Source organism: Plecotus auritus (assembly GCF_963455305.1).
Source record: "Plecotus auritus genome assembly, chromosome: 2".
Taxonomy (NCBI): Eukaryota; Metazoa; Chordata; class Mammalia; order Chiroptera; family Vespertilionidae; genus Plecotus; species Plecotus auritus.
This window is the reverse complement of record NC_137771.1, coordinates 373,418-386,318: the sequence shown is the minus strand read 5'-3', so window position 1 is coordinate 386,318 and position 12,901 is coordinate 373,418. Positions and strand designations below refer to the sequence as shown.

At 57.3% G+C, this 12,901-nt stretch overlaps 2 protein-coding genes across 11 annotated transcripts; both read left to right on the top strand.

Moving 5' to 3' along the window:
- The first annotated feature begins 334 nt into the window (after positions 1 to 334).
- Positions 335 to 9,413, top strand: CCNL2 (cyclin L2). 7 transcript variants are annotated; one of them, XR_013959850.1, is made up of 12 exons: positions 335 to 665; positions 972 to 1,046; positions 1,285 to 1,394; positions 2,780 to 2,900; positions 4,372 to 4,440; positions 6,289 to 6,477; positions 6,815 to 6,914; positions 7,104 to 7,208; positions 7,293 to 7,434; positions 7,898 to 8,009; positions 8,083 to 8,175; positions 8,285 to 9,413. XR_013959850.1 is itself a non-coding variant. In XM_080654515.1 (11 exons), the coding sequence occupies exons 1-11, from the start codon at positions 363 to 365 to the stop codon at positions 8,637 to 8,639; spliced, it is 1,581 nt and encodes a 526-aa protein (XP_080510641.1). In that variant the 5' UTR covers positions 335 to 362; the 3' UTR covers positions 8,640 to 9,413. The 7 variants fall into 7 exon arrangements, 3 of the variants coding, with proteins under 3 accessions (XP_080510641.1, XP_080510642.1, XP_080510643.1); XR_013959852.1 differs by having other exon boundaries at positions 6,181 to 6,477; XR_013959851.1 differs by having other exon boundaries at positions 6,289 to 6,914.
- Positions 9,414 to 10,812: 1,399 nt separating this feature from the next.
- On the top strand, positions 10,813 to 12,507 carry AURKAIP1 (aurora kinase A interacting protein 1). 4 transcript variants are annotated; one of them, XM_080656013.1, is made up of 4 exons: positions 10,813 to 10,997; positions 11,389 to 11,475; positions 11,786 to 12,231; positions 12,324 to 12,507. In XM_080656013.1, exons 2-4 carry the CDS (start codon positions 11,424 to 11,426, stop codon positions 12,423 to 12,425), a joined length of 600 nt encoding a protein of 199 aa, XP_080512139.1. In that variant the 5' UTR covers positions 10,813 to 10,997; positions 11,389 to 11,423; the 3' UTR covers positions 12,426 to 12,507. The 4 variants fall into 4 exon arrangements, with proteins under 4 accessions (XP_080512139.1, XP_080512141.1, XP_080512140.1 ...); XM_080656015.1 differs by having other exon boundaries at positions 10,834 to 10,997; positions 11,371 to 11,475; XM_080656014.1 differs by having other exon boundaries at positions 10,986 to 11,194; positions 11,371 to 11,475.
- The last annotated feature ends 394 nt before the right edge of the window (positions 12,508 to 12,901 follow it).

Genomic DNA, 12,901 nt, shown 5'->3' with positions numbered 1-12,901 from the left:
CGGGCTGCAGTGCGGGGCTCGCGAACTCCCGAATTGGTGAGGAAGTTGCAGCTCCACCAGGGAGCCCCGGAGCGGCACCGGCAGCGAGTGCTTCCGGATTAAGGCCCAGACCGCAGCCTCTTCCGGGCGCCGCGGGGCCCCCTGGGTAAGGAGCAGCCCCCCCGCCCCCGCCCGCCCGCGCCGGGTTCCGGCGTCGGGCGCGATGCTGACTGGCAGGTCTCCTAGCCAGTAGTGGCAAAGGGTCGCCGGGCCGCCCGAAGGTCTAACCAATGACACGCGGCAGGGCTGGGCGGTCGCGGACGTAAACGTCGCGAGGAGCCGCCCTGCCGGGCAGAAGCCCGAAGAAGAGTCGGCGGCACAAAATGGCGGCGTCGGCAGGGGCTGCGACGGCCGTGGCCGGGGCTCAGGGTCCAGCGGCCCCCGCAGCAGCAGCGGCCGGGACCCCGAGCTCGGGGGGCACAGTCCCCGGGTCGCAGGGCGTGCTGATTGGGGACCGGCTGTACTCCGGGGTGCTCATAACCTTGGAGAATTGTCTCCTGCCCGACGACAAGCTCCGCTTCACGCCATCCATGTCGAGTGGGCTCGACACCGGCACGGAGACGGACCTCCGCGTAGTGGGCTGTGAGCTCATCCAGGCGGCCGGCATCCTGCTCCGCCTGCCGCAGGTGAGGCGCAGCCGCGAGCCTGGCCCGAGGTAACCGCCGCGCCGGCGCGGGGAGGCGGCCCGGCCCTTTGTTGGCGGTGGGGCCGGGCCCGTGCTGACCCCCCACCCCAACCCTGGTCCTGTCCCCGCCCGGGGCCGGGCCCAGCGCTCACCGCCACCGGTTCGCCGCAGGCGGTGAGGGAGGCGAGGCAGCCGACGCGCAGACTCTGTGGACGTGTTAAACGTGTGTTTTTTTTCCTGGGCCAGCGGCCCTGCGGATCTTGGATGGTGCGCGCTTAAAACGATGGCAACCTTTGTCTCTCCTTAGGTGGCTATGGCGACGGGCCAGGTGTTGTTCCAGCGGTTCTTCTACACCAAGTCCTTTGTGAAGCATTCCATGGAGGTAAGGGGTTCCGCCCGTTTCCCACCGAAATGTGTCGGGGGAAACCAGGGTTGGTTCCGCCGGGTTGCTTCTAGGAACGAGTCAGCGCTGCCCTGGCGGGGGGGTTGGGAAGCCGTAGTCCCTACCCCGGGGGGCCTCTTCCTCCGGGCGCCCCGCTCTGTGCTCTCCGTCTCCCGTGCGCTGTTGGAGGCCCGGGCACTGGAGCAAACGTCTGCGTGTTGCAATGCTTACGTTGCAGCATGTGTCCATGGCCTGTGTGCACCTGGCCTCCAAAATAGAGGAGGCTCCCCGACGGATACGGGATGTCATGAACGTCTTCCACCGCCTTCGACAGCTGAGGGAGAAAAAGTGAGTCCAGCTGCACCTGCCCGAACGCCTGCCTCCTCCTTGCCGTTGTTAAGTGACACTGTTTCTGAAGCGGAATCCAGGGTGTGAGGTTTTTGTTACTGGTCCTCACCCGAGGATATTTTCCATTGATTTTAGAGAGGGAAAGACAGAGAAACAGCGATGAGAGAGAAACACGTTGATGGGTTGCCTCCTGCATGCGCCCTGGGCCAGGGATGCAACTGAGGTACGTGCCCCTGATGGGAATGGAGCCTGGGACCCTTCGGTCTGCAGGCCCATGCGCTGTCCACTGAGCCAAGCTGGCTGGGGCCAGGGTGTGAGGTTTTTAGACCAGAAGAGGGCCTGTGCCCCAGGGTCCCCAACGCGCTGCTGAATGTGTTCAGGCATCACGTGAGGAGGACAGGGCACTGCGCCTCCAGGCTGCTGGGTGGGTTTCCTGAAGCTGATGGAAGTCCTTAGGGAAACAGCCTTGGCTGTTTAAAGGTTGTGGTTGAGCCTGGACCTGTGAGTCAGGAGGTCACGGTTCGATCCCCATCTGGGCACTTGCCGGGGTGTGGGCTCCATCCCCAGCAGGGAACATGCTGGAGGCAGCCAGTTCTCATCATTGATGTTTCTATCTAGCTATGTCTCTCCCTTCCTCTCTCTGAAATCGATAAAATGTATTTAAAAAGTGAAAGTAATAAAGGTTGTGCTTCCTTTGGTTTATTCATCCTCAGCACAGGCCCCTGTACCTACAGACAGGGGAGGCTGCTGAGGAGGTTAGCGCGGGAGTTGTAGGGAGACTGTGGTTGAAGGACATGAATTTGCCATATCTGTTTTGTGGTGTTTATAGTAGACTACAGGCCCGGTGTACGAAATTTGTGCTGGGGGCGGGGGGAGGTCCCCCTCAGCCCAGCCTGCACCCTCTCAATTACGGGACCCCTCGGGGGATGACCGGCAGTCGGACATCCCTTTCCACTGGCTCCTAATCGCTCTCCTGCCTGCCTACCTGGTCGCCCCTCACTGCCTCTGTGTGCCGGCCTGATTTCCCCTAACTGCTCCCGCCCCTTGCCAGCCTGGTCGCCCCCAACTGCCCCCACCCCCCTTGCCGGCCTAATCGCCCCTCACTGCCTCTGCGTGCCAGCCTGATTGCCCCCAACTGCCCCCCCCCCACCGGCCTGATTGCCCCCAACTGCCTCCCCTGTCGCCCTGGTCTCCCCATGCAGCCTGCTGTGCAGTTGTTTGGTTGTCCCTCACTAACCCCCCTGCCTGCCTGGTCCTAGGCAGCCATCCTGTGATGGTCAATTTGCATGTTATCTCTCTGTTATGTAGGATTCTCACTGTGTGGGGGTAGCCACAGGATTTGAAAGAGTTTGCTTTATTTGACCTGCTGTACTGTGTCTTTGCAGGAAACCTGCGCCTCTGCTACTGGATCAAGAGTATGTTAACTTAAAGAACCAGATTATAAAGGCAGAGAGACGAGTTCTCAAAGAGCTGGGCTTCTGCGTCCACGTGAAGCACCCTCACAAGGTGGGTCTGCGGCCCCGCTGCCCCAGGGCCACCGGGGTCACTGCTCCGTTCTCTCCGAGATTGAAAACTGAGGACAACTAAATGCGTCCCTGCCTTGGTTTTCCATTTTCTCTCCATAATCTGAAAACACTCTCTGCCGTTAGCCTTCTTGTGTCACCTGTTAACTTTAGTACGTTTTTAAGAGTTCTGGAAGTAGCATTTTATGTTTGATCTTTCAGAAATAGTGATGACGTTGTAAATATAGCATCTGTCCATGTACATTTTTCTTTTTCAAATTTTTTTTTTTTTAGCCCTCACTTGAGGATACGTTTTTGCTTAAAACCAAAGTGATTAGAGAGAGAGATTGATTGCTTGCCTCCTGTATGTGCCCCAACTGGGGATCGGGAACCTGCAACCTTTTGGTTCACAGGACAACGCTCTCACCAACTGAGCCACCTGGCCACGTCGCAACAGCTCGTTTTCTGAGGTTGCGTTAGTAATGGCTTCATCCTCCTATAACTAAGCTGTTGTGCGGGGAGTGTTAGCTGAGGCGCGTGGCTTCTGTAGGGCATTCTGGGTTCCTTCTTCGTTCCGCTCAGACACAGAGCTGTCGTGTTGTGTATTTTGACGTTGATTTCAGAGCGGGCAGAGGGGGCAGAGGGAGAGAGGAGGGATGTGCTGCTGCACTAATTTATGCATTCTTTGGCTGCTGTTCCTGCCTTTGGGTACTGGGACATGCTCTAACCAGCTGAGCCACCCAGCCAGGGCCCAAAGCTTGTTTTATTTTACTATTTTTTTTAAAGTTAGCCTTTTTTAAAAATATGTTTTTATTGCTTTTAGAGATTAAGGGAGAGAGATGGGAACATCAATGATGAGAGAATCGTGGATCGGCTGCCTCCTGCACGCCCCCTACTGGGGATGGAGCCTGCAACCCGGGCATGTGCCCTTGACCTGAATTCAACCCAGGACCTTCAGTCCACAGGCCGACGCTCTATCCACTGAGCCAAACCAGCTAGGGCCCAAAGCTTGTTTTAAAAAATAATTGCTATTTGCATCTTTGCTTTCATTCCCTTTTTATTGGTGGGCTTCCTCATACTCTCTTTTTTATTTGACTTTCTGGCATTAATTCAAAATCTCAGTCAATTACCATAGATTTAAGAGCTTTTCTTCATTTGCTGGAAGTATTTTCACACCATGTTGTGTGTAAGTTAGCGATGGGGTACAGAGCTGTTGAGGGCAGGCTGATATCACTGGTGAGAACGTGTGAAGAACAAGGTCTCCCTGTGGGTGCAGGTTGGGCCTTGTGCTTCCTGGCTGCAAAGGCAGGGAGCAGATGTCAGCAGAAGCCCTCCCGCTGAGCTGGGCACGGGGCGTGTGACCAGGAGCCACCCTGGGATCTAGCATGAGACTTACGTGCTGCATGGGCGCCCTCAAGACCTGAGCGCTGGATCCCCAGGTTCTTGGTAATGACTGCCTGACCCGTATCTTCCAGATAATCGTTATGTACCTTCAGGTGTTAGAGTGTGAGCGTAACCAGCACCTGGTCCAGACCTCATGGTGAGTTGATTTTCCTTGTCTTACGAGACCAGCCGGGGCAGGCAGGAATGTGTTGATTTTAGGCACTTGGGCAGTGGGTAGTCGGTCCCATGACTTGGTTGTGGGCTGGAGGTGTCTGAGTGCCCAGTGCTCCTGCCATGTAAATTCCAACCAGCCTCCCAAATATCAGGCACTGGTGTAACGGTAAGGTGGCCCACACCTTCCCCTGACCCCTGAGAGCAGTCGGGAGGCTTCCTGTGGGGGCCGTAGACTGGGCACCCCGGGATCTTTCCCACGGGTGCGGGCATAGTCTGAGTCCTGTATCTCCTGTGAATTTGCTCCCAGCTGTCTCAACGAAAGAACCCTATGGAGAAGGGGGTGTAGTTTGTGTACAATTCTGGGGACTGGTTTTAATGCTTCTGTTAGAAAGGAAGCCTGAAGTCGCAGGGTAGTGCTGGGGGCTTTGTGAATTTTCCCCTCGGAGTTAGGTCTATAAGGGTCATGTTTTGCTGCCTGAATTGTCTGGTGCTGTGCTATGTCCAAGAGAACCTGTTTTGACTTTTCTTTTCTGTACTCTTTCAATCAAAGGGGAGCCTCTGAGGGTAAGTGACTAAGACTTCTCCTCTGCTGTCCAAGCGCTTCGGTGCAGGGACAGCGGCCGTCCTCAGCCACTCCCGGGCAGGCTCCGCCGAAGGCTGGCCTAGATGGTGGTATGCTCACGATAGTCTAGTGCTGGCCGACGCTGCTGTGGTTCTGATGGTTGCGCTTCTTGTTAACCTCTGTCGTGCTTGGTAATTGTATTGATTAGACTTGGTAACTGTTTGACCTGAATTTTGTCCCTTTAAAACTGCTGTACCTGCCTGTGCACTAAAGATGCAATACCTGTCTTTGAAAAAAGATCCATGGAAAGCTCTAAGAATGGGCTGATGGGAACTGGGACTTAAGTATGGGACTAGGGCATCATTTCTGGACGTCCTAGGGCTGCCTTTTCAGCAGCTGAGTAAAGGTGATGCATCTTTAGATGACCCCATGGACACCTATATTGTAACAGTTGAAATATAGCAATTAGCTTAAGTATATGTTTTGAGCAATTTGTCTTGTTTTTAGGACTTAAAAGTTAATATATTAATATTATCACTATTTGAGTATTGAAAATGTTTTATTAAGACCAAAAAACTTATCGATGGTTATGTGCATAAAATGTTTAAACTGTTCATATGCAATGCTCTGGGTCCCGGGTCTTGGTGCCCTCACACGGGTTCTCGGTCACCTCCTGGTGCCTGGAGCACGAGCTTCCCAGCAGGTGCCGCCAGCCGGCACGTGCAGAACTTGAGGAACCTTGGAGTGCTTTTGTCTGTCACCTTCTCCAGGGCTTGGGAGCAGGATACCAGGGTGGGGGTGGGGGTGGGGGTGGGGGTGTCAGTCAAATCACAGCATGATTTGGCTCACCTGTGGGTGCAGCTTCACTCAGGCTTGTCACGTTGGGGTATGTGGGGAGCAGAGACTGTATGACCTGTTCACCTGTTTTCTCATGGAATTAATCCTTGTGTGTGCAAGATTGGTAGTTTCATGTTAAATCTTAGAGAAATACGTATGAAAGAAAATGTTAAATGCAGCCAATTTTGAATGTTACTTTTTAAAAATGCAAATTATTTTTGTATCTCTCTATTTTCTAAAGTATGATGAAGTTTTTAAATGTACTGATTATGGTGAAAATTGTGGTATTTTGATGCTTTTGTCTGATTTTATGAATATTCGTTTTAAGACTCCTTGTTGAAATGGGACAGTTTGGAAATGGTTCTTTATAAGCCGGCGAAGAGGACTGCCCTCTGGGCACTGAGCCCTCCTCGGCATGCTGTTCCCATGCTCCCAGGGCGATGCTCCCTTTCCGAGCGACTCCCTCGTGGAGAGGAGGGCCAGGCTGTGGATACCGCTGGAAGGAAGAGGAACGCAAGAGGACGGCTTGTCTCCGAAAAGCCTTGTGGCTCCGTGCTCGGCAGTCCATTGAGTTTGCATGTTTCTCTGCACTACGGATTCTGAGCGCTTAGATTTCTCTAATCAAGTACTTTCTCACCCGTTTTCTTTCTGAGGCATTGTGCTTTGCATGAGAGCAGGCCAAAGTGAGGGAAAAGTAAAGTTAAAGTTGGTTCTCTTTCATAGCAACACCGATTGACATTCAGCCAGCTTAAAAATTATTTTGCCAACTATTTCCCCATCTAACTGTCCTGCGTTCAGTTCAGAAAAAGCAGTTAGAACGTTTTTCCCTGAACTCCAGAGTCCCAGGACTGTACCTCCGGTCCTCGCAGTAGGCTCCTTAGAGGAGCATGACCTCCCTAGAGAAGGCCGATGGGTGTCCTGGGTTGCCGGGGTGTTGCAGTTCTCCCTACGTTTGGTTTCAGGAATTACATGAATGACAGCCTTCGCACAGACGTGTTTGTGAGGTTCCAGCCCGAGAGCATCGCCTGTGCCTGCATTTATCTTGCAGCCCGGACGCTGGAGGTCAGTGCTGCGCCCCAGGGGTTCTGGTCGGGCTCTTTCTCCAGCCTCCAGAACACCTGGAGGTCGGGTTCAGATTGTGCTCATTGGTGCGATGAGAAGCCGCCTCGCGGTGACCAGCTGGGTGGCTTTTACTGCACTGAGCACCTTGTTGGCGTGAGGACGAGCATAACCGGCAGCGTTTGTTTTCAGATTCCTCTGCCCAATCGTCCCCATTGGTTTCTCTTGTTCGGAGCAACTGAAGAAGAAATTCAGGAAATCTGCTTAAAAATCCTGCAGCTTTATACTCGGAAAAAGGTGGTTCTGTGTTTTTTTCGTGTAACGTACACGTTTGTGATTAGAAGCACCTGTTTCTGAACAGGTGGATCTTGGCTCTTCTAGGTTGACCTGACACAGCTGGAGAGTGAGGTGGAAAAGAGGAAGCACGCCATGGACGAGGCAAAGGCGCAAGCCAGGGGCCTGCTGCCAGGCAGCACCCCTGCCCTGGACAGCACCTCGGGGTTCTCCCCTGCCCCGAAGCCCGGTGAGTCTGCTTCCTGCAGGGCGACCCTCCTTCCTCTAGACGTGTCTGAGCACCGCAGGCACCGGGTCTGCCACGAGCCCTTGGTGATCTTGGAGGTGGGACAGGACTCCTGAAGGGATTTGCTTTCCTCTGTTTTATTTCCATTAACAAGCAAGGGCTGTGGACAGCTTTCCGGGATGGGTTGTTGACCAGCCGGCCCAGTTGTAGAGACCTGGAGCCATACACCATGTTGTCAGGCCCTAGACTTGGCAGGATGCCTTTCCCACTCCCTGTGGGTGGCCCTTCTGCATCTCTCCGGTGCATGTTCAGGTCCTGAGTCCCAGGCTGGGAGCAGGAAGTTACCATCAGCATGTGTCTCCACGAGTTAATTCCACAGAGGTGGTGGTACATTGCTCCGCTCACCTGTTTTGTAACACCGTAGTTTTCTGAATGTCAGGTTTTAACTTGTTGTACTTGGTTCTAGCGGAATCCCCCAAAGAAGGTAAAGGGAACAAGGCTTCCCCACTCTCTGTGAAGAACACCAAGAGGAAAACAGAGGGCGTGAAGAAAGCCAAGGCTGACAGCCCGGTGAACGGGTGAGTGCCCGAGTGCCCGGTGGCTGTGGGGCTGGCAGAGCGCAGGTCTCTAACGGCTGCTCCCTATTCACAGGTTGCCGAAGGGGCGAGGCAGTCAGAGTCGGAGCGGGAGCCGTGAGCAGAGCTACTCAAGGTCCCCATCGCGATCCGCTTCTCCTAAGAGGAGGTGTGTGCCTGAGGGGCCTGCATCTGGCGGGTGGGCGCTGGTTTCCCAGGGTGCAGAGGTGAGGTGTTTGGGGTGCCTGGTCATCGCTTGGTGCTGCTGTTCTTCACAGGAAAAGTGACAGCGGCTCGACGACTGGAGGGTCCAAGTCCCAGAGCCGCTCGCGGAGCCGGAGTGACTCACCCCCGAGACAAGCGCACCGAGGCGCTCCCTACAAAGGCTCCAAGGTGCGGAGCTACCGCAAGTCCAAGGACTGCAAGTACCCCCCCCAGAAGCCACACAAGTCTCGGAGCCGGAGCTCTTCCCGCTCGCGGAGCCACTCACGGGAGCGGGCAGATAATTCTGGAAAGTACAAGAAGAAAAGTCATTACTATAGAGATCAGCGACGGGAGCGTTCAAGGTCTTACGAGCGAACAGGCCACCGCTACGAGCGGGACCACCCCGGACACAGCAGGCATCGGAGGTGAGGCCTGGGGTCCCAGAGAGCTGCCCTTCCACCCTCGGCGTGGCTGACCTGTGGCTCAACTCTTTTTGTAAATGGTTGTTGACTCTGGACCTTGTGATGAATTTGGAGATGGAACCGAGAGGATGGCACAGCGCCCTTCAGGTTGGCCTGGGCGAGGTACACACCGGTCCTGGTGCAGGGCCTGTCTCGGCCGCAGCCCTGCGGCACAAGCTGCCGAGTGGATACTGCACATGCCAGTGGTGTGGATCGGTGCTAATGACAGGCTGTCTTCACTCCCATACCGACACTCAATTACGTTAAACCAACAGAATGACTTTTAGGACCTTTGCCTATATTAGGTTGTACTTATGTACATATTTTGCAGTATTTCACAATGAGAAAATGGCCTTAATAGCCCCTATTCTCTATCCGCGTTGTAAATAAACATGTGTTTAATACAAGTTAAAGCTATATATGAGAACTCAGAACTTGAATTCTGTCAGCCTAAAACTTGTGTAGAGAATTCTGATTTTTAAAATGTGAAGGTGTTTAGATCTGTGTTGAAAGGCATATATTTTTATCTGCGATGCTGAGTGCAGGCCACCAGCTCCTAAATAGAGGTTTCCTATCTATGCATTTCATGTGGTTGAATAAACAATTCTCTCTGCTCAGGATATTTGGACTTTAAAGAATTTGTAGTTTGTCCTGCTTGTTACTGCGCACAGCCCACAGCGCCCGTTCTCGTGGTGTCTGTGCTGCCGCCTCTGATCTCATTAAAGCTGTGTTTTGTATCAAGCTCCTGTGGCTGCTCTTCTGTCAGAGGCTGGGGGGCCTCAGCGGTCTGCATGTTCTACAAAGGCTGCTTCCTGTGGGCAAGGGAAGGGACAAGGACAGAAACTGCCTGCACCCGAGGCACACTGGTCTGTGACCATCTGGAGCATCACCCCCGGCAGTGTCCCCCTCAGAGTGGGTGGCAGGCGCGTGGACAGGTAGTGGTCCAGGAGCAGGGTGGATCTTGTGCTGTTTCCCAGTCCTGGGTGGGCGGAGGCTCTAGGGCTGTTGGGCCTGTCGTGCCCCATTTTGGCTCTCCCCAGACCAGCACCTCTATACAGGTGGGAGGGCACTGTGCATGGCTCGTGGGGTGCCATGGGACCAAGGAGATGTGAAAGCGACAGGGTCAGCGCCTAGGTTCCAGGTGGTGCTCTTTATGACCAAATCATAAAAGCCCGGATGCTGCAGCTGAGGTGGGCTGGCTACGTTCACAGTCCTCCCTACTCGGGCAGCCCCTCAGGACCTGAGGGCACGGCGCCATCCTGCGGCCTCAGTGGAGAGCCGGGCCTGGAGCCTGTGGTTTCTGCCGCCCTCCCATGGGTGGATGCAACGCTCATTGCTTAATTAGGTGGGGCCTGGAGCCTGTGGTTTCTGCCGCCCTCCCATGGGTGGATGCAACGCTCATTGCTTAATTAGGTGGGGCCTGGAGCCTGTGGTTTCTGCCGCCCTCCCATGGGTGGATGCAACGCTCATTGCTTAATTAGGTTGGGGCCTGAGATGACTGGACTCGCTGGTAGAGCCACCAACGGGCACCCCTGATGGCCCTTCCAATCCAGGCCAGAGCGAGAAGGGGTCGCGGGGCCCTGGAAGCCCCCCACCCTGAGAAGCAACCGGCTCAGCCAAACCCAGTCCTCCCCGGAGGCTCTTTTGGATTTTGGACAAAAACTGAAGTTTCTGGTTTCTCTTTCCACAGGCACAGTTTGGGAGTTCGCTTTAAAAAAGGAAAGGAAATCCACCTCTGCAAGGCGCGGGCCTCCGCACTGGCGGGGAGAAGAGGCCGCCACGCCAAAGGGCTGGGGCGGGGCTCTTCGGGTGCCCGAGCTGCGGGAGCTGCGGGAGCTGCGGGATCCGTTGCCCGGCGCCGCGGTCTGACCCCTTCACGCCCCGTCCGGGAGGAGGGGGAGGAGGGAGCGGGGCCTGCGGGGCCTGCGCCTCCAGCCCCAGCGGGTCCAGGACCCCAGTCGCTTTTGGTCTCCCCGCTCACTCCACTTCCGTCGCCGGGATGACAGCTCTGTCGCAGTTCCGAAACGTCCCTTCCGCCTGCCTCGGCGAATGGACCTTGCTGGACGCCAGTTCGGCCGCGCAGGCGCAGAGGGCATCCCTGGGATTGTGGGAGATGTAGTTTTCTTGTCTCGGATTCGCTGGGCTGGGGGCGTGGCGTGGCGGCTCCTCTGGCCGGAAACAGTGGCTTTCTGGGCCCGGTGGGGCCTGAGCCGACGCGGAGTCGGGCTCTGTAAGAGCGCCAGGGGGCGCTGGACGTAGGAACCGCCGGGCGGCGGCACCCGGGCTGAAGACCGGACCGGAAGTGCCTGCGCACCGCGGCGGAATGGTCAGTGTTGGTCCCCTGGATCGGGCTTGGGAAGGGCGGGCGGCCGCGGCGGGGTGCTCCAGGGGCTCCCGAGAGAGCCGCCGGTGTGGGCCACCCTTCCGGGGCCAGGGCCCACCCGCGGCCGTGGTGCGCCGCTCTTCGCCTTCGGCTCCGCTCCGCGTGGTCGGCGCCTGGAGTGAAGCTGAGACCCAGGGAGGGTCGGTGACTGGCCCCGTGCCGCGTGGTGGGAGGCGGGTCGCTTGCGGGGAGGGAGCGAGGTCCTCCCGGGGGTTGAGGGCGAGGAGGTGGCGGGGTGCCGGGGCGAGCAGGACCGCAGTCCCCAGTCCCGCCTGCCCCGGGCTGCGCGCGCCGCCAGCCGCCCTCTTGACCTCAGCGCGCACCTGTGTTCCAGCTCCGCTGAGCACCTGGGGCCGCCACCCGCAGACCATGTTCCTGGCGCGTCTGACATCTCAGCTGCTCAGGGTCGCTCCCCGGGCAGGTAAGCGCCCCCGAGGGGCCAGGTGGGCAGGACACACGAGCGAGTTAGGAGTATGTGCCTCACCATCCGGAGGCCAGGGCCTGGCCCCGCCAACTGCCCTGCAAACATCCAAGCATCACAAAGGGGAAGTCTCCCTCCCCCTCCCCCCCCGCCCCGCCTCTCCCCCAGAACATCAGCAGGGGTTCAGACCAGGACTAAGGTCATCCCAGGCTGTGATGGCGCTTCTGCTCCGATGTCCCGGCAGGTCCAGCCGGCTGAGCGCAGGCTAGTGCAGCCCAATGGGTGGTGACTGCCATCGTGTTTCCTGCAGGCCTCCGTGGGCCCTGGCCCGCCTCCCGAGTGCGGGGCAGCCATGTCTGCAGGCCCCGCTACAGCACGCAACCAGCAGGCCCGAGTAGGGTTGCCATCCTCCCAGGCAAGGGGGTCCAGCTGGAGCTGGAGGAGATGCTGGTCCCCAGGAAGATGTCCATCAGTCCCCTGGAGAGCTGGCTGACCGCCCACTACCTCCTGCCCAGACTGGATGCTGGGGTCCCAGGGACTGTGGCGCCAGCCCAGGCCTACGAGTGTCCGCCTAGCCAGGTCGGGGGAGGGGCTGAGCACGGGCGTGAGGAGGTCCAGGATGCACCCCAGATTCAGTGCAAAAACGTGCTGAAGATCCGGCGGAGGAAGATGAACCGTCATAAATACCGCAAGCTCGTCAAGAGGACCCGGTTTCTGCGGCGGAAGGTCCGGGAAGGACGCCTGAGACGGAAGCAGGTACTTGTGGGTCCCGGCCGAGTGGGGTGAGGTGGCCGAGAGTGCGTGGCCATGCCACACACCGGTCGGCGTCCCTTCTTCTGCCCGCACAGATGAGGTTCGAGAGAGACCTGAGGCGCATCTGGCTGAAGGCGGGCCTGAAGGAAGCCCCTCCAGGCTGGCAGACCCCCAAGATCTACCTCAGGAGCAAGTGAGTGCGGAGCACCTCTGCCCCTGATGCTGCTGCTGTTCTCTTGTAATAAACGCTCACGGAGCTCCCTGCTCCTGCTGCCTGGACCCCCTTCTGCCTGGTGTGGACTGCCTTGGGGTGGAAGCTGGTGCCAGCCTCTGAGGCACCAAGGCCCCAGGTGGCAGATCGGCGGGCCCTTCACGGTGCTGGCCCCTGTCCTGGTGCCAGGCCTGTAGGAATGACAGCCTCGCTGCTTAGGAACGAATGCCCTGGGACTGGCTGTGAGCAGAGGCCCAGCTCTGCCCGTAGGGCATTTGTCCCCGGGGGCAGGCAGCCTCTTACTGGTCACACAGATGGCAGGAGTGCCCGGGACAGCAGTAGGGCCGGCAGTGCCCAGGCTGAGGTGTAAGAGGGGGGGGCTCAGGGAGGGCCTCCCTGGGGACACGGGGAGGGGCGTCAGGAAAGGCCCTGGTGCCCCCAGAGATGACGGGCGATGCTCTG